General features: G+C 37.3%; 1 protein-coding gene across 1 annotated transcript; it reads left to right on the top strand.

Annotated features, from left to right (window-relative positions):
* The first annotated feature begins 271 nt into the window (after positions 1-271).
* On the top strand, positions 272-27,695 carry TAF15 (TATA-box binding protein associated factor 15). Its single transcript, XM_045773216.1, has 16 exons — positions 272-390; positions 6,728-6,767; positions 8,115-8,166; positions 8,252-8,336; positions 8,420-8,522; positions 11,472-11,665; positions 12,701-12,821; positions 19,315-19,349; positions 19,974-20,006; positions 21,227-21,336; positions 22,301-22,430; positions 24,349-24,441; positions 25,152-25,233; positions 25,350-25,438; positions 25,546-26,050; positions 27,368-27,695. Exons 1-16 carry the CDS (start codon positions 384-386, stop codon positions 27,405-27,407), a joined length of 1,719 nt encoding a protein of 572 aa, XP_045629172.1. The 5' UTR covers positions 272-383; the 3' UTR covers positions 27,408-27,695.
* Positions 27,696-27,802: the final 107 nt, after the last annotated feature.

The raw sequence follows: 27,802 nt of genomic DNA, 5'->3' as shown, positions 1-27,802 counted from the left end.
CGAATTCTGTCACACTCGATAAAAGTCAGGAACAGGACTGTAATTGGGACGGAGAAAGGAGGGCCGGCTTCCTCCCCCATGCTAATGGCGGCATTGGTACTTTCTCTTCTCGATTCCCTCTCAATATTGGTACCGTCCGCGGAGGGGAGAACAGAGAGGGTTTCCGAAGTCCTCAGGGTTCAGAGGCTCGTACTCGTACAGAACCACCCCTCGCGCCTTGGCGCGGTGGTACCGCCCACTGTCCTCTGATTGGCTGCCGAGGCCCCGCAGTCGGGCACAGCCCGCCGCGCCGCCCTCAGTACAGCTCCGGCCGCCGCGCCGCTTGGCTCTCGTATTCCTTGTTCTCGGCGGGCTCTGGGGGCTCCGCGCTGCGGCCGTTAGTCATGTCGGGTAGGTGACTCCTTCAGCGAGCAGCGGCAGCGGCGAGAAGGGGCCTGGCGGGGTTGGGCCGTCTTCCCGCCCACCGGAGGGCCCCGAGGGAGAGCCTCCGGCCCTGAGGGAGGCTTGGGGTGGGGGGGGGGGGGCGGCCGTGGCCGCCGCCATGTTGGACTGAAGGGACGCACGCTCCCAACGCTTTCCGTCTGCAAATCTCGGCGGAATCGCTTCGGGCCCCCCCTTTTTTGACCCTGTCCTTGGAACCTGAGGAGACGTGCCGCTCCCGGGGAGGGTGTGTGAGTTGGGGGGGCGGAGGCCGTCTACGCCATCACGGGGGCGGGGGGAGCCCGTGATTAGAGCATCCGCCTGAGAGAATCGGTGCTTCTGGTTCTCCGCTCCGCCTCAGATCTTTCAGCGAGGCCTCGGGCCACTCGTCTCGTCGCCTCGTACCTCAGTTTCCCCATCTGTGAAGTGGAGCTGGGCCTTCCTGACTCACCCATTCATCAGGTGGGGGTCTTGACGCTCTGGGAGCCCTTTCAAAGGACGTTGCCTTGCACGAAATCCTACTTGCCGTCATTCCCTCTACCGTAACCACCAGGATTCGAATGGGGGTGTTTGCGTATAATTCAGCTTCCTCCTCACCCTCCTCTCATTTTTCTCCCTTCCCCAGTTGTTTATCTCCTGCAGGAGCCCTGAAAGTGAGCCTTTTCTATTCTGGATAGACTCCTGTAGGTACATGTGGCAGTTACCTTAAAGCATACAGGCCAAAGGAAAGGCAGTCTTACACGAAACATTAAAAATCATAGACACCTCCGCCCCTCCCCCCTTGTATGGAAGAGGCCTAAAGAAAAAAAGGCATTGATCTCTTCAGGACAGTTTAGATCCTGTTAAACCCGAATTTAAAGTCGGGAACACGAATGTTGTTTAGATTGAGCAGTCCTAGCTAACCACACAAGGTCCACTGTTTTGGGTACCTCACAGGCTGCAAAGACCCAGCTATCCACTTGCTAGAAAACATCATGAGAGATCACGTTTCATGTGGAAAAGCAGAACATTTCCTTGAAGCCATATGATGGGGATCAAAGTGTTGGCTGGGTACAGTCTTTTTACAAAAATGTAAAAAGGAAGGACCTGTTGGTATTAAAAAAAAAAACTCAACCCCAAACAACTCCCCACCCCCCTCCCGTCTTGCAGAAGGATGGAAATGTGTGACGAAAAACAAGTAGCAGGCTGAGAGGAGGCCAAATTAACAAGACTGGACAGGAGAATAATAAACATTCCTTAGATTAACCTTAATGTTAAGTCTGAATATTGAGCTTTTGTGGGATGGGACACCTACCTGATGGAAGAGGCTGTTAACTGCACAGGATTTCTCTCTTCTTTCAGTATTTAATCCTTGCTCCAAGAAAAACTCCCAACTAGACATTGGTGCATCTTTTACCAGGTGCATAACTTGGAATGAAGTCTGGTAAAAGCTCCACAGAAGTATGTAGAAGTATATCCTTAGGAGGCGTGTAACCCATCCATGATTTAAAATAAAATTCTCCTACCCTTATGGGGAAATTGACCGTTTCAGTGGACATTAAAAACTATTGGCGTGTCTTGATTTTTAGCATCTTTATTGGTATAAAACAATGGCTATTTTTATAGGACTGTAGCTTTTATGGGAGATTAAATTTTAGAGGTTACCATCTGTAAAGTCCAGGATTTCAGTGTGTCGTATTAGCATGTGAGCTCGTTTATCCATTAGTACTGATCTTCAAAGTACCAAGACACTAGATTAATTTGTCAGTTTGTAAGTAGTTTTTTAAATATCAAGATTGGCTTTCACATATGAAAAGAACTTTATATAAAATTGATTGTTTCTAAATTAAGTCCATTGAAGCGAGAATCTTTAAGTTCTGCTTAGTGTTATATACTGTTTATGCATTTTGTAAAATGTGTATAAAAACATTTTTGACTTTGTATAAAAGTAAGCGTTATGCTTTTGACTTGTTTTTTGGTTAATGTTTCAGTTAATAAATGTAACAGTAAACTCCCCATAAACAGCTAATTGCATTAAGTTTAGTTAAATCCTTTAAACATTACAAACTCAACCACTCAAGATGCCTGACAGAGCAGACTTACAAACTTTATAAAATATAAATATAAAATATTGACTGCTTACGTAGTCAATAAGTAAAAATTGTAAATATTGTAAGTCAGACTCTCATTCAAATATTGTTTACAAATGTGAATTATCTGACACCTTCAAGTTAGAAGTTATACATAGAAAAATTAAAGTTAAGGTACTTCTCATTTTGGCAATATGGCAGACCAATATAAATTGAAAATCCTCTGTCTACAAACACCAAAAATGAAAGAATTTACCAAAAAAGGGCAAGACCTAACTGCCAGAAATGAAGTAGAAGCCAGCATACGGCTAGCTTGACCGTTTCCCTGAAGAGGCGGGTTTAGGTCTCATCATTTAGAGACCTGGGGCTTTTGTTTGTTTGTTTTTAAAGATTTTTTTTTTGAGAGAGAGAGCACAAGCAGGGGGTGGGGGTGGGGTTGAGGGAGAGGGAGAAGCAGGCCGCCTGCTGAGCAAGGAACCTGACTTGAGGCTCCTTCCCAGGACTCCAGGTTCAAGGCCCCGGGCTGAAGACACACACTTAATTGACTGAGCCGCCCAGGTGCCCCTCGACTGGGTTTTATTACCCAAGTACCCGAGGAGATGAAGCCTTTAAACTATTAGAGCCAGATAATAGGAACTGAGACCTTCTATAAATCCTAGATGTTTGAAAGATTGTCTTTAGTGAAAGAGTGAAGTAGAAAAAAACCTTTGTATCAGCATAACCTAACAAGGAAGGTTGGGCCCTGAGTGAAAAAAAGTCTGTCCTGAGAATTTGTAACCTGGAAACTGTGCTTCAAGAATTTAACGTAAAAATTGGTTCTGGGCTGGTAATAACCTTGGGGCTCCTGGTAGAAACAAATGAAAAACCTTTTCTGAAGGAAATGTCACAGCCTAGGTCATAGGAATCTTCTAGAAAAAACAAGCCTTGCAAAAGGTAGATTCACATTACAAAATTGTAGAACTCAAGGAAACAGTTCACCAAAATGAGTTTGTGACAAATGGGGTTAGAACCCCTAATAGGTAATCTGAAAGCAAATATGTTTGAAATTACTAAAAATCTAAAGGAAGGAATCAACCATAAGACCAAGGTGTTAGGAAGAAAGGCCATGTAGATTTTAAAGAACCTAGTATGAAATAGAAACTGGTTAAGTTGAATTGTAGACCTAGCAGAAGAAATAATTAGTGAAATGGAAGACAGATACAGTTACCCACAATTCAATTCAGAAGGAGGGGATGAAAAACAAGATTTAGAAACAGATGGAGAAGTCCTGTCATACATCTAATATGTATATAATATGTCTCCTAAGAAAATGTGGGAGGAATCATTATTATAGGTGAGATTTTTCCAAGATGATGAATATTTTGGATCAAAAAGCAGTGGTTTCAAACATGAGACGTAAAAATCAGTTCATACCTAGATACATTGATGTGAAACTGCATATTATGAAATACCAATTACCTACTAGACGAAAATAGGGCAGTAGTAAGATTGGTAGACTTAAAAGTTCTAAGAAGTTGGAAAATAATGAAATGATCCCAGGTCTAAAGACTGAGTACCACTTTCAGGCCTTTACCAAAAGAACTAAAAAAAGTAAATCCAGAAAGGAGAAATAGAATGCAAAAAACAATAGAAGGAGCAAACACAGTAAATGTAAAGCAAATATTAACAGTATGGAACATTGAAGAGTAAAGTGATTACATTTGGAAGTTAAAAAATGGAAACAAAAAGAACAAAAATTGAATGTGTAACTTCTAAAGCAATAGGGGAAAAGGGAGTAAAGAAAATCCAGTAGGAGGCAGGAAAGGAGTTAAAAAGAAAAAAACCCTGGTAAGTAGAAAAATCTAATATAGGTGCATAGGAATACATGAAAAGTAGTAGTAAAAATATGAAGAAGCCAGTTGAAAGAGTTTCACATTGGGGAAAATAATTATCTGTATGTTGTTCAGAAATGATATACCCAAAACATAGGAATAAGAAATGTTGGAAGTACAGAGATAGAAAAAGATGAACTAGGCAAACACCAACCAAAAGCAAGATTGTTTAGTTATGTTACCAGTCAAAATAAAGTTTGGACATTTTTAATCATAACATAATGTTAAAATGGAATTCACGAATATACAAATCTGTACTTTTATGTGCCTAAGAATATAACCTCAAAATATAGAAACCAAAAAAACAATTGACAAATCTGGTCAGATGGAGTGTTTTTTTTTTTTTAAGCATACCTTTCTGTGTAATTAATAGATGGGACAGACCAAATGTTAAGAGTATGAATGGTATAAGCAGTTAAGTATCTAGACTTAAAGAATTTTCTCAACATTTAGGAAATACACAGTTCTTTTCAGGCACATGGGGGCGTTTATGCAAGTGAAATATTTACAAGGGGAAAAACAAAAAACAACAAATCCTAATAAGTACCAGGAATAATAGAGAGAAAATACCTTTTCTGGCTGCAATGGAATATAATTAGAAAACAACAGAATCAAAACCCAATACACCTGGAAGTGAAAGCATTTTTAAATCATGGATTCAGACACAAGGCTCACATGTCAAGTTCTTATAATGAGCTGTAGTTTGAAATGCCATAAATAACATTTACAAACTCATGAATATGAAACATTTGTACGTTCTCTCTTAAGTATTTATACTAAGGGCCGTACTTATTGGTCAGTATTATGTCTTCTAGAGTTTTAAAGTCAGGCAACTAAAGAAGTCAGATTTATAATTTCAGGACCAAAGCGACTGGGTTAAATTATGGACTCATATTTACTAGATTTGATCCAGGGTCACATAACCTATATGCTGTGTCCTTCTATAATTTTGCTTGAGTGAAAGGGAAATAAACAGGTCTTGGACTCCGCTCTGTCAGCGGGGGACCCCCCCATCCATTGCCTTGGGATATAATTGAAGCTAAAGCTTAATTTATCCCAAGGGTACCTTAAGTTTTACTCATACTTCCCCTCCCACTTCATAATCCCTTTTCAGTTTCTGATTTAGTTGAAGCTAATTTCATTTTTCATTTGGTAGATGTATCTAATCTGTGGTCCAATTAGATTCTGTGTGCTTTTCATATTTTATTTGGTTATTAGCGATAAATCTGTGGTCATTTTATCATGGGTGTGGCAATGATAAACAATTTTTTCTTCTTCATCTCAGCCTATGTCCTTCACATTCATAGAAATAATTTGTCAGGATTTCATTCAATATTCTTAGGATTTAAAAAAATAATCTTGTTCAGTCTGAATGTAGAGCTCTGCTGCAGAAAAGTGGCAAATCTGATATCTACTACGCTGCCAATGGCAATGTTTTCATATTGTAGCTTTACGGGAATTGAATGCAAAGTCACTGATTTGATTTCTGGTGGGTTTTCAGAACTGTTTGACAGCAAATGATTTTGTTTCGTGTTGGATTAGATTGGGCCTAATGGTCAGCAGTTTCAGATGGGAGTTATTTTTTGCAGTTGAAAGAATATTTCATATAATATTATTCTTATTCATCACTAATAAACTTAGGTCATTCATTTGACTCTGAGTAGAAACCTAAAAGATAGAGCCTCTTCAAAAGTTTTTGATGTAACTGATGTTTTGAGGTATTGGGAATAGCTTATAGTTGAAAAAAGTTTGTTTTTTTTTTGACATTATTTAATTCGTGCCTTCCTTGGTAGTTTTTATTCCCGAAAGGGAAGCTGGAAGTCGGTATTGCTGAGTTGGTATACCAATTGCCCAAATCCCTGAAAGCTTGGTAAAGTTGGGGATAAACAACTAACTTAGCTGCTTTTACCAAAGTCTTGGGAGATCTATCTGTTGCTGCTGACTGCCAGAGCAGTCCAGTACAGGGGGTGGTGTGTATGTTGGGCTGGTGAAGATTTGAAGTCAGTGTAATCCTGGGAATTTATCTTGTCAGAGTGTATGTCTTCCCCTCTTTTTAGTCTTGATTAGTTTCAATAGATGCTTTTTTGCATTTAAGAGAACTTGAGTTTTTTAAAAGGATGGATTTTTCATGTATTGTTTTACACTTGTTCACTTGGTTCTTAAGACCATCAGGACACATTTGTGGAGTAGTTTTTCAAAGATGCAGTTACTGTAAACAAATCCTTGCACAGTAATTTTAACTAGTTTTCCTTCTGTAGGTAGTTTATATTACATTTTCTTACTGCATTTCATCTATAAAAGCTAAAGTCAGCCTTTGAGGGAAACATAATTTTAAATAAGATTTAAAATTCTTTTTATGTGTTTTAGATTCTGGAACTTACGGTCAGTCTGGGGGTGAGCAGCAAAGGTAAAGTATACATACATTTTAATAATACCATGTAAGAGTAGAACTAAGGAAAAAAAGATGAATTTAGTCATGCGTTCCTTCAGAGATTTGGTATCTGGATTTCTTAGAGTTAAATATTAGCTTGTCAAGGGGAAAAGGCCTGTGTACATATGTACTGAAACATTTTTTCCTTTTTTTTTTAAAGCCTTCTTGAACCAGTGAATACACATGCCCCTTAGAGATTAAAACAAATCTCATAGGTATTTTAAAGAATGTTTTCTTTAAGAAATTTTTAAGATGAAACAATTACATGGATTTAGACAGTTGAACTATTTAATAGGTTCTTAGAGAAAGCATTTCAGTTTTTGATTATATTACGCTGTTTTTTTCAGAGCAGTTTTTCCTTAAGCATTGTAATAGAAATGTTTAGCATTTTAAAAAGACTCCTTACCATGCTTATAATAAAAGTCTGTTTTTGTGCGACTGCATACATGCAGCAGGGTTCTCTTACTTGCCAGAAACAGCTGCCTTCAAATTACATTATAAATATTTTGCAGCTCAATGTGAGATATTCAGAATAGCATCTCAGGTATCTTCTGTCTTCAGGTTTTAAGCTTCATGAAAACAAAACAGGTTTGACTTTTCTATTCTTATAGGATAGTGCTGACTTCATAATAGGAAACTAGCAAATGTTTATTCAGTGAAATATATTTTATAAAGTTAAATTCTGTTAGCACTTGATAACTCTAGAATAATAAAAAGGTTTTTTTTTTGGCAAATATTTTTGGGGGCATATATTCAGAAAGTTTGTTTCTGACTTGTTAGAATTTACATGCTATAAAATTAAAGTTCAGTTCTGAGGAAGGTACATTTATTCAGTCAGCAAACTCTATGCCAGGCTGTGCTATGTTACTGGGGATACAATATAGTTACTAAAAGCAGATTTAAGGCAGATAGTAGGAAGAAATTATCTGTCAGAACATAGCTAATTTGATTAAAGTGCTAATTAAAAAGTTATTTTTCTGTCTCAGATTTTTGTTGTGGGTCTTGCTTGCATGTAGTCACTCCCCACACCCAAGTATAATTCTCTTGAGATTTTCTAGTTCTCCTGAAGTTTTATTTGTGCGGGATTGTCAAAGCTAAACTTTTGGTGCTTGTTTGGTATTCAGGAGGTCTGGGAGTGACTTCATTTATGTCTTAACAGTCTTTGGTCATCACCTCTCAATTTAGACTGTAAGAGACAGGCAAATTGACAGTTTCTCAGCAGAGAAGCTTGTATAGGGTTGAAAGTTGAAAATGAAGTTGGTTTTTTTTTAAGCTTTTAAATTCTAGCACCTCTCTTTCAAGGAGTACATTTTTCTTTTACAGTTACTCTTCCTATGGAAATCAAGGCAACCAAGGTTATGGACAAACACCACAGGTAGGTTAAAATATAAATTGTGCTTTTTGTAAATAGTTATTTTTATCTTAAGTAGGTGATAAAACTTGTATTACCTAAATTTCAGAGCTATTCTGGCTATGGACAACCTTCTGATTCCTCATATGGACAGAATTATGGCGGCTATTCCAGCTATGGACAAAGCCAATCAGGTTGGACTGGTTTATTAAATTTGCTATTTTAGAAATTAAAAAATCAGAACATTTACTAAATGGTATATCCATCCAATCTTTAGGTTATTCACAATCCTACGGTGGTTATGAGAATCAAAAGCAGAGCTCATATGGCCAGCCGTCTTATAATAACCAGGGACAACAAAACACGGAATCATCAGGAGGGTAAGGAAACAGTAAAAGCACTGAGATTGTGTTGGGTAGTGGAAATAACACTTTGGGTATTAAATAGACTTCACCACCAAACTCCTAGTGTTACACTTTTTTTTTTTTTGGAAGTTTTGAAGTATGAATTTCATAGTTCTGTATTAGGAAGAAGGTGGAAATTGTTAGCATTGTCAGTTTATTCTTATGATGAGTTATTTGTAATATTACTGTTTAGCTGTATATGAATGCGGATTATTTATTTTTAAAGATTTCATTTATTTGAGAGAGAGAGCGAGAGAGCTGGTGAGCGAGCACGAGCAGCAGGGAGGGGCAGAGGGAGAAGCAGACTCCCCGCTGAGCAGGGAGCCCAATGTGAGACTTGATCCCAGGACCCTGGGATCATGACCTGAGCCAAAGGCAGATGCTTAACCCACTGAACCACGCAGGCGCCCTGCAGCACATGATTTAAATGTTAAAAAAACATTTGTACCTCTGCTTTATACCTGAGATTAAATAAGAACCTAGCTATAAAAGGAGACTTTCAGTGCTTGCTTTTATTTCCATTTTATTTTTTAGCTATTTTAGTGTATTACCTTTTCAGGGACAAAAATATTAAAAAAGTGCCCAAACTTATCCACACATTTCAGATAGTCTAAGTATGTTGTATTTGTTAACATAGGTAGGTGAATATTTACCAACAAGTTCACAGGTTTTATAGCTTTTTTATTTTTTAATTTTTGTTTTGGTTTTATAGTTTTTTTAAAGTTTCAGATGTGAGGAGCTTGTTCTTGTTACTAATTTTAATAATAGCAACTTAATTCTTTAAAATTGTGCTTTACATTTTTTGAAATGCTTTTGTATTCCCTAATTGATCCTTAGCCACAATGAAAGAGAGTCAATAATTATACCCAGTTTGTAGAGGTAAAGAGAAATTAAGATTATGTAGCCTCTTAAATTACATAGCTCAAAAATTAGGCAAAAACTGAGATCACAAATACTCTCTGCAGTGAAAAAAATTATTCTAAGTGAAATTCAGTTAAATAAAAGGATTGGGGAAAGATTTGTGAGGTCACATTGTCAGTCTTATAGATAATGAGAGTGTTTTGAAAAGTACAAAGCGGTGTACACGTGCAGAGAATAATTTTCAGAAAGCATGTTACATCAGAAGGAGGAACTCTTTAAGCCCTGTTTGTTAGTTTTAAAGTTAGGAAATCCTTTTATAAGGATGTGTTTTTGGAAGCATGAGATATAAATGCAGACCAAAGAAAAGTGTTAGATTTGGTTTGACGACCGTTTTATTTTTTTTTTTCAATTAAAAAATTTTATTATTTTTTTATTTTTAAATTTGTAAAAATTTATTTGAGAGAGCGCATGTGCATCTGTGCAAGTGGGAGGAGGGGCAGAGAGAGAGGGAGAGAGAATCTCAGGCAGACTCCCTGCTGAGTGTGGAGCCCAACATGGGGCTCCATCCCATTACCCTGAGATGTTTAACCGACTGAGCCAGCCAGGTGCCCCCTCCCCTTTTTTTGACAACAATTTTAAAGTGAAGCACTAGGGTTCTGACTGTTGATGTGATGTGCTTTGGGTAAGGAGTTGAGGGAACATACTGATCTTTATTATTTATTAGATTGCTCTGGTCATCTGATGCAGAATAAGACGTGACTATTAAGTTATGAGACTTTTGTTCCCTTTTTAAAAAAGTAACATTAGAACTCAAATCCAATTAAATGTTCCTTTCAACATTCCCATCCTGAGAACAGGTAATTAATAGTCATATTGTTTAGCACATACTTAGGAATTTCTTTTTGAATTGCCAGAGATAATAAAGCAGTCTCATTTTTTGGTAGACTAGTTGCAGATAAAAAATGGCATCACAAAGCAGGTTCCTTCTTCTAAAAATCCGATTTAGTATTGTTTTCTTTTTTTTTTCTTGTAAGATTCTGCTTTTTAAGTAAACTCTACCCCCCAACGTGGGGCTCCAACCCACAATTCTGATATCAAAGTCGCATGCTCCACCCACTAAGCCAGCCAGGCGCCCTTAATTATTGTTTTCTGAAATTTATCTTTGAAGATATTTAGGAGAATGTACTATAGGTTCTAAAGATAATTATAAGAAAATAGTACCCAAAATATTATGAGATACCATTGTTAAAATTAAGTGATAGAGAGCCTTTTAATGTACCTGTTAAAAGGACTCAGCACTTGGAGCACCTGCGTGGCTCAGTCGGTTAAGTGTCTGCCTTCGGCTCAGGTCATGATCTCAGGGTCCTGGGATCAAGCCCTGCATTGGGCTCCCTGCTCAGCGGGGAGTCCCCTCCTCCCTCTCCTCCAGCACGTGCTCCCTCTCTCTCTCTCAAATAAATAAATAAAATCTTAAAAAAAAAAAAGACTCAGCACTGGTTGTGATACATTCGTTAAAGAATGAGACATATTATTGTTTTTTGTGGGAACTTTAATTTTTTTTAAATTCAAGGGGATGGTAAAAGCCACAGCGATTTTTTTGTTTCACTAATGTTTTCAAAGGTACATGTGTTTTTCTCATAATCTGGGACCTCTTCAGTGATAGTGAATTGTTTGAAGGTCATTCCATTATTGATAAGGAGATTTTATAGATAAAAAAAACTAAATGATTTACACCCGAAAGTGGTATTAGGGTTGTCTGGGTGGCTCAGTCAAACATCCGACTCTTGATTTCGGCTGAGGTCATAATCTCAGTGTCATGAAATTGAGCCCTGTGTTGGGCTCCGTGCTCACCGGGAGAGTCCGCTTGAGATTCTCTCTCTTCCTCTGCCCCTCCCGTCTGTGTTCTCTCTGTCTAGCAAATAAATCTTCTAAAAAAAAAAAAAAAAAAAGAAAGTAGTATTAAATACGGTTGAGGTCTACCTGGTCAGGCCTCTCAGTCTCAGTTAATTTACTACAGTGAACATAATCCTTCTATAAAATTTCAAATTCTTGATTTCTGTTCAGCCAAGGTGGAAGAGTGCCTTCATATGACCAGTCAGACTATGGTCAACAAGATTCGTATGACCAACAGTCAGGCTATGATCAACATCACGGTTCATATGATGAGCAGTCAAATTATGGTCAGCAGCATGATTCCTATAATCAAAATCAGCAGTCCTACCATTCACAAAGGGAGAATTACAGCCACCACACACAAGGTATGATATATTGACCTGTTATTTTTCTTTTTTTCCTTCATAGAATTCTGTTGAGTTTTGGATTAAAAGACCTGCATAGGATTTCAGCTGTTTGTAAAAATTCAGAGTGACCTTGAATATGCTTTTCTCTTATGGCCATCAAAGCTAGTTTATTAGATTTCTGTTCTGAACTTCTCAGACTCCCAAATGCTCATGTGACTTTTTGATGACTGATGACATGAATTTCCGTTGTTGCATTACTTAACTCTGATCATTTGACAATGCTGCTGCTACCAGTTGTTTTGATAGTGGTGGTATACTTGATTTAGGGAAATTATGATCCTGTATTAGCCTTCTCACCTCATTTAAGAAGGACCAGACATTCTTTCACTTGTTCTCTTACAGCACTTGAAATAGTCTCCTGATACTTAGAAATCGATCTGTGCCATGGACATGAATGCTTCAAGGGCACAAGTCTTGTTTTACTCATTTATACCCTCATTGCCTAGTATAGGGCCTGGTTCATAGTAAGTGCTTACTAAATATTTGTTGAATAATTGAATGAATGAATAAGTAAATGAGTAAACGTGGAAGCTCATTCACTGACTGTCTTCAGTTAATATAGTCACTGAATATGTCTTCAGTTTGAAAATCCAGTTATTTCTTTTCCATGCTTGATTTACATTTAAGTATTTTTGAGATGAAGAAATAACTTGTAAGATTAGGGTTATGCCTTTCATCTAATTAAGATTTTGTACCTAATATTGTACTGTAACTCAAACTGTTCTTCACCATCACATCAAATGGTGATATCCATGTCACCATTTTGCTATCTGACTATAGCAGAATGGAATTTGACACAGATATAATTCTCAGACATATTTAATTCCAGATGGTTTTATGATAACTTGCATTTGAGCTCTGTGTACATGTGCCATTTTCCGAAGGACATAATATGTGACCCAAAGAGCCATTTAAGTTTGTGTTATGGGAAGCCTTTGTCAGAAATGACGATGGTTATTTATTCACGTATATATTTGTTTCTTTCTTTTGTAGATGACCGTCGTGATGTGAGTAGGTATGGAGAAGATAATAGAGGATATGGCGGGTCACAGGGAGGAGGTAGAGGGCGTGGGGGATATGACAAGGATGGAAGAGGTCCTATGACAGGATCAAGGTAAGTATTTAGGTCTAGGTGCCTACATTTCTTCTCTCTCTCTTTTTTTAATTTAAAAAAATTTTTGTTGTTTTACTTAGCTGGTTTGATTTTAGCATCTGATTTAGTTAAGAGGCTTAAGTACATTATGTTGTAGAGAAGAAGGCAGAAATTCAAAATTTATTTTCAGTCTTAAGATGTCAGTAAATTACCTCAGAATAGGCTATGTTAGCAGTTAGTTTATGTGGTGTATAGTAAACACCAGTGGAGAAAATTCCCCTATTATGGTTGTGATTAAACCACTTAACTATGTTTTTCCTGCCAGAGCTATAGAGTCTAAACCCCTTTAAAAGATGACTGAGAAATCCAAGTATATTATATGTAAAACATAAAAGGTAAGTTAATTTTAGATTGGAGTGCAGAGGCTCCTTAATGTTGAATCCCCTTGGGAAGGGAAACTATTAGGAGGCGATAGCAGAGTATATAAAGGTGGGGTTGGCAAATGAGAAAGATTTTATGTAATTAAACTATTTTGTCTTCCTTCCTAAGTAAATAATTATTGAAATAATTAGCGCAACATTCCCTATCATTGCATATTTTGTTCAGACTAAGCTGTGGAAAAGATGACTTTTTAATTCAGCTTTTCTTTTCCCCACTGCTAGTATTACCAGGTTTTGATATACTTAATTTTGTCATATGTTATGAAAGCTGGTTATAAAATTACTTTCAAATATATCTGTAAATTTAGCACTTCGGCCCTAAAAACAAGAATGAAAAAACTGACATTTGTTTTCCTCAGTTGAGGTTTGCAGTTGCAAATTTATGTGTAAAATACACAGGCTTGAAAGGTAATTTTTGTTCCTTGGGAATTGAAATTGTTAGTGGCCTGTTAACTGACAATAAGGAGCACTCTTCCGCTCCTTAGGGACTCTCTGTCCCTTGAGGTGACCTGAGAAACAAAACTAGTTACATACAGCACTGTTACTTCTTCAAGTGAGCCAGGAATTTGATCACCTACTTGTATTTCTCTGTGTTTAGTGTACAGTACTTTGATACTACGGCAAAACTAAAGCCTAAACATATTCGATGAACTTTTGTAAGACTGAACATCAATCTTTCGATTGATAGCCAAAGTCAGTTTACAATATATAAATATGTCATTGTATGCTCTTCATTATCAAAGAGAGCAGCCTGCCATCATGTGGATATAAATGAACAATGTAAACTGATAACGGTGATTACTTTCTACCTGATAGCCTCCTTCCCATTTCAGACAGAATCCCAAACAAGATAGCCAACAGGTGTATTTAAATTTCCAGTTAATATGTCTTGGGTAATTGGCTTCTTTGGAATGCTGTATGTTTTATAGTATATTGTAGGTTTGATTTTCTTTATACGGAAGTTATATCCTATACATTATTTATTAAACTATGACAATGTGTGAGAATGGTAGAATCCCACTTTTCAGGAGGAGGAGGGTAGGGAAATCTTCAAAAATGTTTTCATCTTTGAGAGATGACTCATCTTAGAGATTTGAAAGGACCTGGAATGAATCTCCTAATAAAACAGGGGAGCTCCGTACCTTAACCATCTTGAGAGTCCCATTTTTAATGACTTTTATAACCTCCTTGGCATCATATTTCAGTATAATTTTTGCTCCAGTTTTTGATTTTCAAATAGTTTTATTTAGCTTTAGAACCTTTTCACAGTATCTTTTGCAGAAGCCCACTTTATATTACGTCAGAATGATACAGATCTGGTTCAAGGTAGGATTGGGGGAGGAGGTCTTGACCAACTGCTGTCTATACCCTACTCCGACCCCCTCCTTCAAGCCAATAAATGGGATGTTCATGAAAGGCCTTTTTTAGGAATCCATGTGGATGATGACGGTTCTCTATATTGGGCTGGTAAATTTTTTATGTGAAAGGCCATGTAGTAAATATTTTAGGCTTTTTGGGCCATATGGTTTCTTTTATAACTGTTCACCTCTGCCCTTGTAGCACCAAAGCAGCCATAGGCAATATATAAATAAACATGGTTGTGTTCCAGTAAAACTTCATTTGGATATGGAAATTTGAAGTTCATATAATTTTCATGTGTCACAGTATCTTACTCAAGATGTATTTTTTAGCTTATTTATAGGAGTAAAGTATTTTGAATTAGAGTAAAAGTGTCCAGTTTCAGGATATTTTTTTCACACTTGGTTTTACATATAAGTACGAAAAATATCCAAACATTTTTTGTTAGTCTTCATCACACTTCCATTTGTGTTTCTAATCATCTTAATTAAATTTTATCAAGGTTGAAAATACAGTCCTTTCAGGGCTGTTTGAAGAATATCTGACATTAGTTAGGTTTTTATTTAAAGAAGAAGGGGCATAGTTTGTGGGTGAGGGTTGGATACGTGGTAAAGGATGGGACATTCTTAGACTCAAGTCGTATGATTGCGTGGCTTGAGGAAGAATACAGACCAAAAGGAAGCTGCCAGCTTTCCAAATATGGAAGAAAAACATGTGAAAATTATAGGGACTTTAGGAACCAATGTTTTTCTTTGAAAAAGCAGTTATAACAAAAAATACTGAATTTCTAATTGTCATCTAAAATTGATCACTGACCTCTTATTGGACTACAAGTTTAAGGCTGTAAGTTCTCGTGTTTTTAACTTCAGCGTTGTGATGAATGCATTGCAGAATTGCCAGAACTTTATAGATAACCATTTTTCATGATTAAGTCATCAAGTTACATAGCTTTTTCTAGGCTTTAATATCTCAAGCCTAAAAAAGTCATCTTGAATTTTGACTGTCTTGTTAGAAGAGTTTTTGACTAATTCCATTTAAATTGTGCATATGTTCTGGTGATAGTCTAGAATAGCACTGCCCAGTAGAAATGTAATGTGGGTCACAAATGTGAGCCACATAGGTAATTTTAAATTTTGTAGTAGGCACATTAAAAAACAGGTAAAATTAATTTTAATAATATATTTAATGTACCCCAAATATTTTATCATATAATCAGTATAAAATTACTGAGATATTGTATATTGCCTTTTTCATACTAAGACTTAGAAATCCATTTTGTATTTTATATCTTGAGTACATCTTAATTTAGACTGTCCATATTTCAAATGATCAACAGCCCCATGTGGCTAGTGAATACTGTATTGGACATGTAGCTCTAGAATGAGAGATTCTTGGCTTCTTGAAATGTGGGTAAATGTTGAATCCAGAGAGCCTTTTTACCACAAACAGAAGACATGGGAGGAAATAAGACATAAATACAGCTACTGTTGAGAATGATATTTAAATCCATTGAGTCATTTACATTTGGAATTAATGTTAGTGTTCTTCATACCCAAAAAATTGTATTTTGGATTTACTATGAAAATTCAAGCATAACACAGTTTTTTTTAACCTTTTCTAATTTTTAGCTAAATCCCTTTTTCTCTTTAGATAATGGGTTTTCTGGAAACAAAGATTCCTGTATTGTCCTTTTACTTTTTGGCAGTTTAAGTCCTTGAATAGATAGATTTTTTTAAAATGAAAGATTTGGAGTAGAGATTCTGTCAAAAGAACTTTTTCTTGACAAGCGCCTGAAATTAAATGACCATCAGATTAAATGAGCATCTTCTCCTCTACATATGTAATACTGTAACAATGAAAGAAGCCTCAGTCTACCTTAGGGTAGGCTGCTCATTGTTGTTTTGAACTTGGGACAACAATTTCTGTAGTTGAGTCAAGAATATATAGTTGGTTTTCTTATGCAGGAGACACTCAGCCATACATTGGAGGATGTTTAATCTCTATAAATACCTCTACTGCTTTACCTTCAAATGTCCTTACTTCAGGAATTCTTTATGTGTACAAGTTTGCTGCTTTTTCTGGGAAGACAAATTGTTGTGGCAACATCTGCACCAAGATGTTCCCATATCTTCATTGTCTTAATTGGCTAGTGAAGCCTCAACTTGGTTTATGGAAAAGGGACTTTTGTAACCTGACTGCAGGTTTGAAAGATTCTTAACCACAGGCCCATCTTTGGTTAAATATTTAATAGTGAGTACTACTTGAGGTTTATGTAGTATATTTAATATAATACATTTACTTATAAGGGATTATAATATAACTAGTTAATATGAAATTTTCTAAGTGAAGAGAAAAATGATTGAAACATTTGAACTTGAATGAAACATTTGAACTTGAAAGAAGGCTTCACGTAGGATTGTAGATCATCTAGACTGGTGCTTCTCAAACTTTACATAATGAATTCCTTGGGGGATCTTATTAAAATGCAGATTCTGATTCAGAAGGTATGGGTGAGGCCTGCGATCCTGCTTTTCTGAGGTGCTCTCAGACTCTGCCTGTGCTCCTGTTCCCTGGACCACCCTTTGAGTAGCAGGGATGTAAACCCTTATTTTGTGAAGGAGGAAACTGAAGCCTAGGGAGAATTACTGACATGTCTGAATTTTCAAGATTGATTAGTGACGGTAAAGACTGTACCCTGAGTCTCTTAGTTTAAAGACTAGTACTTTTTCAAATTCACTGTGATGTTTTCATATTTATGACCATTGTGTTGAAATCTTCAGCTGCCATATTTTCAAAGGAAATGCTCAGTGAAGGTGATTTAAGTTAAAATGTCATTACATGGAGAAATAGGAAATAATAAACCTATTCGAATGTCATTTGTTTTATAGCACTTTTTTTTTGCAGTGGTATGGCCTTTTTTTATTGTTCAAAGTTATATTGCTGGCCAGAATGGAAATTACGGGAATTAGCTGATATATGTAGTTGCATATTTTCTCTCCACTGTGGCCAGATAAACAGTTTGGTACTTGGCTTAAGATAACAGCAAAATAAGTAAGAGGTATCTCTTCCAGCACTTACTTGTGAAAGTTGCCTATTTTAAAGAATATACTTTATCCTGGGGACTTTAACCTTCTGATAGGAATGTGGGCTTAATATTTTCACTAGTTCTTTCCTCTTTTTTTTTTTTTTTCTTTTGAGTTCTCATGATCGTCTTTGAAGAAAGCTAAGATATCTTGGTTTCTGATAATAAGATTTATAGCAGATTAATCTCAAGAACTCTGTTAGCTTTCCTTTCTTAAAAGAGTAAGGAGTGATATACAGGTCCATTAGAAGTGTAGGAAGGGCTTGGGTACTGTTCTAAAAGAGGGGTCTTAGAGACTCAATAGGAGACTGTATGTGTATAAAGGACTTGAGCTTTATATTGTCTGCATAGCCTTGAAATAGCCTTATTCTACTTATAGTCTTCCTGGAAATTAAAATTAATAACAAATTAAGATGCATGTGTCTATACCTAAGCTAGTTGCAAGGGGAGATTTTACATCAAAATAGTAGAATGGACTTATAAAAGAGGACTGCTTTCTCAGAGAGGTTTTTCTCAGGATGGCTCAGAAAAGCCATCTATTTAGAGGCTACAGGGGGCAGTGTTATCATTACAGGAGAGGCTTTTAAGCATTGAAGAGACCTTAGTGTATTGGATTAGTTTCTTGGATTATAGTAGAATATGATTAATAGTAGTACAATATTAGATGTCACCATCTGAAAGCTGGGTGTTTTTATTTCCATGACATATGTGAATCTTAGAGGATTACTTAGTTCAGGCAAGAGAAACAAGCTTTTAATGTATGAGTATTTAAATAGTTTCTTGATGAGAGAGATCTTAGATTTCTTACGTAGGTTTATGCACACAAGGACCATTGACTTACCAGTGGAAGTTTGCCAAATAGTCATTTTCTTGTGGGCAGCTGTGATATTGGAGTATGTTGCGTTCTGTCTCTGATACGGTCTGCTGATTGGTGTACAGAGCATTTGGTAGCATGAATCTCAGTAGCTCTGATATGAAGAGATCTCGTATATTATAGGGGTGTAGAGTAGGAGGGCAGTTTTAAGTTATGCTTGCTTTTAGTGCTCATTTTATCAGATTTCTGAATGATTTGAGATTTTTCAAGACTACTTTCATTCAGGCTCACTTTCGTGTATATTTGTACCTCACTTTTTTTCATCTCATAAATCCCACAATTTTGTATCACAATAGAATATACTACTAAAGTTTTTACCTCCCATTCTGCTATCAGAATCTTAACCTAGCTTTATATTGTTCTTCTGGTCTTTTTCCTTTTTCCTCATATTTAAAAAAATATCCCCCTTGGAAAGAATGTTTGCTCCAGGGTAGCATTCTTTATTCTGTGCCTCCAGCTTTTAAGTTATGATATGAATAGTATCCCTTTGGCTTGGGGTTGGGAAGATTTTAAAATAAGAATATATGAGATACATTCTGTAGTAAGCTTGAAAAGGCAACTTTGTGGAAATAGATTCTTGGGAAAACACTTAGGTGAAAACAACATTTTGGAGTCTATGAAATGGAATTTACTGGAAAGTTAGAGGTGCTACTGTTTCCCTAGGCGCTCTACTTGTGACAGTTAAGTGTAGATTGAGCCCAGGGCTCAGCACATTAGAGACTTAAGGAAGAAATCATTTCTTCAATTTTTCCTCTGCAGTGGTGGTGACCGCGGTGGCTTCAAAAATTTTGGTGGTAAGTGCTGAGTATCCCAAAATGTTTCAGTGGAAATGCTATATAAATCTAAAAGCCACCAATATCCCGCAGACGCAGTCTAAGCCCTTTCTTACTCTGTTGAGGCTGGTGTGTGTTGTGTGCTTTAAAAAAAAATTATATATATATATACATATATATATCAAAGAAAACATTAAAAAGCCAAAGTTGATCTCAAACAGTCCAATGGGTTTCTACACAGTGAATTTGCATGAAAGAGTCTGTGGTGACCGATGAATGAGACTTCCACTGGATTTTGACAATACGTTTTTTAATAAAGGTAGCTGACATGGTGCTGTTAAATTATTAGGGTTTTCCAATCAGCCTTCACAACCAGAGCTTAACAAAAGTGATACACTAGCATAATGCCAAAGTGGCGGGTACCGTCTGGGACAAATTTAAGGAAGTAATTGACTTTCATCTTGATTTCTTAAACTTAATAAAACTTAATTTATGTATTTACTTTGTAAATCTGTGATGGTTGACTTTCAAGGATTTTGGAAGTATTGACTTTCATGCCTTGATTTTTATTACTATTTCTTCATAATTTCTAATGAGTTGCCTTAAATAGCTTTTTTTTTTTCTTTTTCTTTTCTTTTCCCTTAGGTCACAGGGATTATGGACCCAGACCAGATGCTGGTAAGGTTTATAGTAGTTTGTGACTTTGCCATTAAGAGAATGTTAGTTTTCCAATTTTTCAAGGGAAAAGTGTGTGTGTTTGGAGGAGTTAGGGCAGGAGGAAGATTTAATATGATAGTGTTTCCAGAATTGGGGAGCTTCACTTCTAAAAAACATACCAGAATGAAAAATTATGGGAAATTGGAAAGTTTGCTGGGGAAAATTGGTATGTTTGTGGTTTCCTATGCTCTGCTTTTTCTTTTGTGAAGAAATACTTGATCTTGTATTGCTAAGTAACATTACTTATTTAAATACTATAGATCAGATTTGAGAGAGTTGGTATCATTGGGAATTTGAAGTAGAAAAACTGTGTTTAAGAAAATATTACATTGGATTGGTAGTCTGCTTAGTGGGCCTGAGAAACCTGAATTCATACATGGGGAGAATTGTCTTACTCTCAGCAGAGGTCACTAACTTCATGTGGCTTTTATTTTTAAATGAAATTCAAGGCTACCTGGAGCCTTTTGGAAGTTATAATTTAGATATTAAAAATCTATTTGAGCCAAGAAATTTTAATATATATTGAAATCAGAACTTTTGTTTTTATTAAGATGCCAAAGTATTCTATATGGATGGCAATTTCTGAATTATCCCTTGATGGACTGAATTTTTGTACATCTTTCTTACTTTGTTGTACTAATCCAAAAGTGTGCGTGTAAGGTAAGGTGTGTGTCAAGGTGCCCCTACCCTCTGGTATATACAAAGCTTATTGCAATGATCGGGAAAACAACAGTTGTGCTTGGCTTGCTTGGAAGTCCAAAGTGTCAGATTTGGGGAATTTTCTGCTGGAGAGCCTTTAAAGTATTGATTAGCTGTAAAGTATTAAAGCTCTCCAAAGAAAGGAATGCTAATAATGCTGTCTTCATCTCTTCATGAGCTTCAGCCCTGTATCTGAATCTAAAGAGTAAGATATCTAAGATCTCCCTTAATTGGTCTGTATTTCACATAGTGTGGACTTGATCCACTTTAACTGAAGTTTAGTTGTAAGGATTGATCTACTACCAAATAACTATGGTGACCACTTTGCATGTTGATACAAGATTTTTTGTATATTGGTCCTTTTTCCTTTTGGTCATAGAAATAGCTGAAGGTGGACAATAAATTATTGCTCTTGATTACTGAACAGGATGTACTAAGACCAAGGAATATGTAAAATTAACCATAATTTTTTTTCCCCTTAGATTCAGAATCTGATAATTCAGATAACAACACAATCTTTGTGCAAGGACTTGGGGAGGGTGTGTCTACAGATCAAGTTGGGGAGTTCTTTAAACAAATAGGAATTATCAAGGTGAGTAGCAAGTATGGCTTATGTTGAAAATCTCATAATTATTAACATATTCTAGTTAAGATATAAAGATTACATAAGATTATTGTGTCTCTTAGAATTCCCTCATACACATGCCCAACCATATCTGTAGGCCTTTTGCTAAATTTGCTAAATACATGAAAATTTTATTCCTTGCTTGTTTATCTTTCCACAGCCTTCTACAGCTTTAGTTTTCAGTCTTGGGCTCTAAAAATAGTCTCTGCCTAGTGCCTAAAATTGTGAGAACCAAATGAGATTGTGAGAACATTTTATAGATTCTGAAAGGCCATTATATGCAAACTGCATTACATATTAGCCCAGTACATGATGCTTTATTTCATAACTGTATTTATTGTGTACTTAACATGTCTCATGCACCATTTGTCTCATTCATGTATTTCTTCTGTCTTCAACTTAGAAAGAAGCAGTAACGGTAGTGTTAGTAGATTTTAGCATTTGCCTGAAACCAGTTTGCAATTGTCCTTGTTTTGGTGTCTGTGGAATTACTCATTTACCCATGACATGTAAAAAATTCACACAGTTCTGAAGAGCAAACGTCCTTATTTGTCTTCTACTCGCATCCCAGCTGGCTGTAGTGTGTGTACCTTAGTGGTAATCTGTTAATTCGCTTGGTGTACGTTCTTCCTGACTTTTTAAATGTTTTACAAGGTATATATTTACATGAAGCATTATCTGTATTATTTTTGTGGGTTTAAAGAAATTATACACAGGTAAAACAGTATACTGTGTATCATTTTCATAGCTTGGGTTTTACTTAATATATATTAAGAGAGATTTCCTTTTCAGAACCTATAGATAACTTAATTTTTATATTAGGTACAAAGTATTTGTAGTATGGATATATGAATTCCTTTAAAAAAATCTTTATTTCTGTGGTTTATGATCACTTTAAAAAAATGCTAATACCAGCTTGTTTGTTCCTCAGACAAATAAGAAGACGGGAAAACCAATGATAAATCTGTATACAGACAAGGACACAGGGAAGCCAAAAGGAGAGGCAACAGTGTCATTTGATGACCCTCCTTCGGCTAAGGCAGCCATTGACTGGTTTGATGGTATTATCTTTATACAGTTTCAATATGCAGTTTGGATAAATGTTTTAGAGTCTTGAAGTCAAAATATATTCTGGTGGACTGGTTATTTTCATGTTTACTTTTGTGGATATTTTAAAAATAAAAGCCAGAGTTTTTACATACCTTTAGAAATGAGGTAGATGAGCTCTCTCCTTGTTTGTCTCCAATATTGCCTTATTATTCTACCTTGTGCTTGAAGCCACCCTGATGGAGATTCAGAGGGTTGGCCTGCTTAACTCTCTTCTTTATAAATTTAGATTAATTTCCCTTCAAATACAAAGTTAATACATATTTGGAAGAAATATTAAGACTTCCCCCCCTGAAAACAAGAAAATATGGGAAAGTAGAAGAAAGCAGTACGCATCCATAGTCCTCTACTCAGAGATAACCATAGATAATATTTTTTTATTAAATTTAACTCTACTCTTTTAAAAGCATTTTTAAGTTTGTCATTATAGTCCAAATGTAGTTTTGTCTCATGCTTTTTTCACTTAACATTTTAATAGTCATTTCCCCATGTTATTAGAAATTCATTGTTTTGTACTCTAATAAAAACCAACACTTACTGCGTGTTTACTGTGGTTTATGGGCTAGGCATAGTTCTAAAAGCTTTATGCGCATTAATTCAGTATGACCCTCATGGTAACCCTATGAGACATACACCCTATTATTACTATTTTTAGATGTTGAAACTGAGGCACAGAGAAGCTGTATAATTTCCAGAATTATAGCATAACTGGCAGAGTCAGGATTCAAATTCAGCCTGGATCCACAGTCTCTAAAGGACTTAACCATGCTAGATTAGATTGACAGACACTTGAGGTCCCTTCTGGTTCTGAGATTATTGTACCTGTGTCTTTGAAAACATAATTGCATTTCTTTACTTCAAAAATGAGATTGTGATACTCTGTCCTCACCTTCATATCCTTTAGTTTTTTGCGTTAATCTGGCAGGCCTCATCACCTTGCTCTTGAAGGCTAGGTCCATTCTTCTTCACTTTTCTGTGTTTTCCATAGTTTTGGTGAATTAAAAAGCAATCTCTTTTGCCCATATGTTCAAAAATAATTGTGCTTTTTGCCCACAGGGCATACGAGCCTCTTAAACCTAATTCTATAGTTCAGGTCATTCTACAGCTTTGAAAATACTGATCCGTGAGTGGCTTCCTAGGTCCTACTCTCTGATACTCTAGAAAGTTGCGAGCCATAATAATAAAGGCTTTGATTAGGGAGCTAAGGCCCCTGGAATTGTGACCATTTTATGAATCCTCTTGTTTAATGTAAAGTAGTAAAAAGATTAATTCCTGTCTCTAAGACCCTGGGGCTACAGAATATAGGTTTGTGAGCATGTGTGTAAATAATCACATATGATTTCATTTTTCTGGCATGTATTACTTTTAAAGCTACTACTTGCATATGGTAAAAGTTTCAAACTGTACCAGAAGTGTAGAGTAAAAAATGAGCTTTCTACCTTTGACCCCCAGTGATCTCTTTTCCTCACCTGAGAGTTGAGCATAATAGGCAGTGCATATATAGCATGTACATGTAAAGGCACATGTGCACATGTACATGGGCACACCCACACACACATTCCCTTTATAAAGCAGAAGTGGTGACATACTACACACACGGTTCTGCACTTCGCTCTTTTCATATACAAATATTAGATGGGGGGGTTGCTTGTAAGAAGTAACTGCATCCCAGTGACAGATCTGCTCTATTCAGTAGATTGTATTATGTTTAGCACTGTTACCTTGACTCTTAGGGAATACTGTTGTGTTTGAATTTGTGTGAGGATGTCAATTATTGCTCTGAAACTAAAAATTTCCAGGACAGTTTATGTTTTTGTTGAGAGGTGGAGATGCAGAGTAGCATTTCTTCAAAACTCTTTTTTTTCTTCTTAGGAAAAGAATTCCATGGCAACATCATTAAAGTGTCCTTTGCTACCAGAAGACCTGAATTCATGAGAGGAGGTGGAAGTGGAGGTGGGCGACGAGGTAAGACACTTGTTGCTCACAGGCCTGGGTAAAGTATCAAACAAAGGGTTTGAATTTGAGTCCATGTTCTGTCTCTATTGTGTGAACTACTACCTCTTTCTCCCCCTAAGATAGAAGTGGAAAAAACTTAAGGTAGAAGATTTTTTCCTTCTATCTTAAAGTGAGAGTGAGTAGAGAAGGGAGATTGGGTAAATAAGGTATCATAATAGGTAAGAAAGTAGTTGGAAGAAGGTTCTAGAAATCCCTTTGGAAAGCTTTGTGGCAGTTTGTTATTCACCTGGAGATCAGGAGGTAATTGTTTAAATGGTACCTAATTAGGTAATCTGACCAGTTTATAAGTTCCCTGATACAGTGGCTGCCACCTTGTTCATTTCTATTGTGTTTAATTTCTTAAATTTGAAATACATCTTCTCTACCTTTATCACTAAGATACTCAAACCAAAGAGGGTATTATAATAGAAAGTGGACTTTGAAATGTTTTGGTTCATTATTTGCACTGTAATATGTGCCAGTAGTCTTTTCCCACTTTTCTTGGATTTACTAAGTAAAGCCTCAAATGAAAGAATCTGAGCTCTACTATAGGGGTTAATTTTGGGGGTGGCCACCCAGTTATTGATGGTTGCTTGCTCTTAATTTTTTCATCTGGTGCTTTTCCTCTGCTGTGTTAATGTCAGCTGCTGATTTTTCTCTCCCACCCTTCTTTACCCCAGGCCGCGGAGGATATAGAGGTCGTGGAGGCTTTCAGGGGAGAGGTGGAGATCCCAAAAGTGGGGACTGGGTTTGCCCTAATCCGTAAGTATCCTATTTACTCTGGCGGTAGTAGGAGTTGGGATTGGGGTTGGAGGATGCAAGAGGGGGTTCTGATTCAATTGGAAATAGTGAACATTTTTATTTTCCCCCTTTCTCAGGTCATGTGGAAATATGAACTTTGCTCGAAGGAATTCCTGCAACCAGTGTAATGAGCCCAGACCAGAGGACTCTCGTCCCTCAGGAGGAGGTGGGTCGCTTTTTAACAGCATCTACATGGCATTTATCTTCTGACTAGCATTAAGGGTGGTTTACATTATCCTTTTGATCTCACTGGTTTGCATCTCTACCTTGCAGACTTCCGGGGAAGAGGCTACGGTGGAGAGAGGGGCTATAGAGGTCGTGGGGGCAGAGGTGGAGACCGAGGCGGCTACGGAGGAGACAGGAGTGGCGGTGGCTACGGAGGAGACAGAAGTGGCGGCGGCGGCTACGGAGGAGATAGAAGTGGGGGTGGCTATGGTGGAGACAGAAGTGGGGGCGGCTATGGTGGGGACCGAGGAGGCGGTTACGGTGGGGACCGAGGAGGTGGCTATGGAGGAGACCGAGGAGGCGGCGGCTATGGAGGAGACCGAGGAGGTGGTTATGGAGGAGACCGAGGAGGCGGCTACGGTGGAGACCGAGGAGGAGGCTACGGTGGAGACCGAGGCGGCTATGGAGGAGACCGCAGTGGGGGGGGCTATGGAGGAGACCGCGGTGGCGGCGGGGGCTACGGTGGAGACCGAGGTGGCGGCTATGGAGGTGACAGGAGTGGGGGCGGCTATGGAGGAGACCGAGGCGGCTATGGAGGCAAAATGGGAGGAAGGTGAGTATTAGAATGTACTTGTTAACCCGTTTTACCTCACTGCTCCTAGGCTTTAGGATCTGAGCCCTTTTTGTCAAATTTTCTTAAGGTCCAGTTTTTTGGAACTTGAATTTTTCATTGGAAGCTCTCTCAGTGAGGATGGAGAATAGTCATTTAGTTTCCTATTTAGAAATTTCTAAAACTCATTTTGTTTAGGAAATTCTGTTTCACAAATCTTTATGTCGGTGTGAGTGTGTGTATATGAACATGTGCTATTCTTCCTCATGGCTAAAGATAATTGAGATTGAGATATAATTTGAAATTGTATGTAAATCAGAGGTTCTTAATCTAAGTGAGGGGGGCACACCTTTCATAGGGGTGTGTTTTCTGAAATCCTGTATATTGTACCACCCTGTAGTTGTTTCTCTGGAGATTCTGGTAATAGCTTTTCCAGACGAAAATCACTGATGGTAGGTACTGATGGGAGTGTGTTGTCACGTGAATGGCCTAGAAGCAGAAAAAGTTGAAGCACCAGTGATGTGAAAGAACTTCAGTTATTATACTAAGCATCGGTATGCCAGAGGCAGTATAGGGTAGTGAGAATTAGTATGCATGTGGTTAAGAGCGTGTTTTTCAGAGACGAGACTTCTCTGGGTTCAAATTCTGGCTCCACCATTTACTGTGTGACCTTAGGCAAGTTACTTAACCCTTTGGAACATCAGTGTTCTCATCTCCTTCGTGGAGTCGTATTAGATTACTATGCTATGACAGTTCCTGGCCCATGGTAAGTGCTATATAATTGTTAGCTATTAGTAATTATTATCTTTTGAACCCTTCTTACTGTGTGGGAAATCCTGTGGAAGTATCTGTATTCTTTAGTCCTCCTCTTAACCCCATGAGGTAGATGTATTTCCCATTTTATGGAGTAAGAAACACTGAGTACTTTTCCGAGGTCACATAGTAAGTGGCAGACCCAGAATTCTTACATGACAATGTTTGCTTGCCTAATTCTGTGATGCCACTCTTCTGTTTAGAGTGCTGGAATTGGCACAGTCTCTGACCTGAAATACCGCAGTGGTTTGGAGTCCTTATTCTAGATGGGAAGTTTTGAAGAGAGTTAGTGATAGCAAAAAGCTTCTTCTAGGAACTTTGTGTCTTAAAGCTGATAAATTAGACGTTTATTAAGGACCTTCTAGGAGTAGAGAAATAAATTAGGTATGGAGTCATTCTTACAGAAATTGTCAAACCAACGCCAGTCACCAGCACGCTGAGGAAGTGTCTGATGCTCCCCCTTGGTAGAAAATTAGAATTTAGTCTGGCTCTTTATTTTTTTCCTAGAAACGACTACAGAAATGATCAGCGCAACCGACCATACTGATGACTGTTTTGAATGTTCCTTTGTCTCTGACATGATCCATAGTGAAATTGCCAGAGTTTTGCCTGCTGCTTTCCTCGTGGCCTCTTCTTGGGTAGTGAAATTAAGTGACATTTGGATTTTTATTTGGGTGGGAGGGCTGGGACAATTTTTCTTTTAGAAATGTCCATTGAAATTTCCCCGTTTAGTTTCCAACCTCCTTTCCAACCCTTGAAGCTAAGTGCGTTGTAAAATATTGCCAAAATGGAAAGTGTTTTGTATTACTGCAATAAAGGCTGCTTGTTTTGTGGACTTTTGTATATTAGTGCATTGTTCTGTCACACTCAGGATTCAGTTACAGCAGACTCTAACCCTAAAGAATTAAGAAATGCATTGTTTAATGAACTGAAAATGTATCT

This window comes from Ursus americanus, chromosome 23, assembly GCF_024610735.1.
Source record: "Ursus americanus isolate L20-20 chromosome 23, mUrsAme1.1.p, whole genome shotgun sequence".
NCBI lineage: Eukaryota > Metazoa > Chordata > Mammalia > Carnivora > Ursidae > Ursus > Ursus americanus.
The sequence above is the reverse complement of the archived record's forward strand: the minus strand, read 5'-3'. Positions and strand labels throughout refer to the sequence as shown.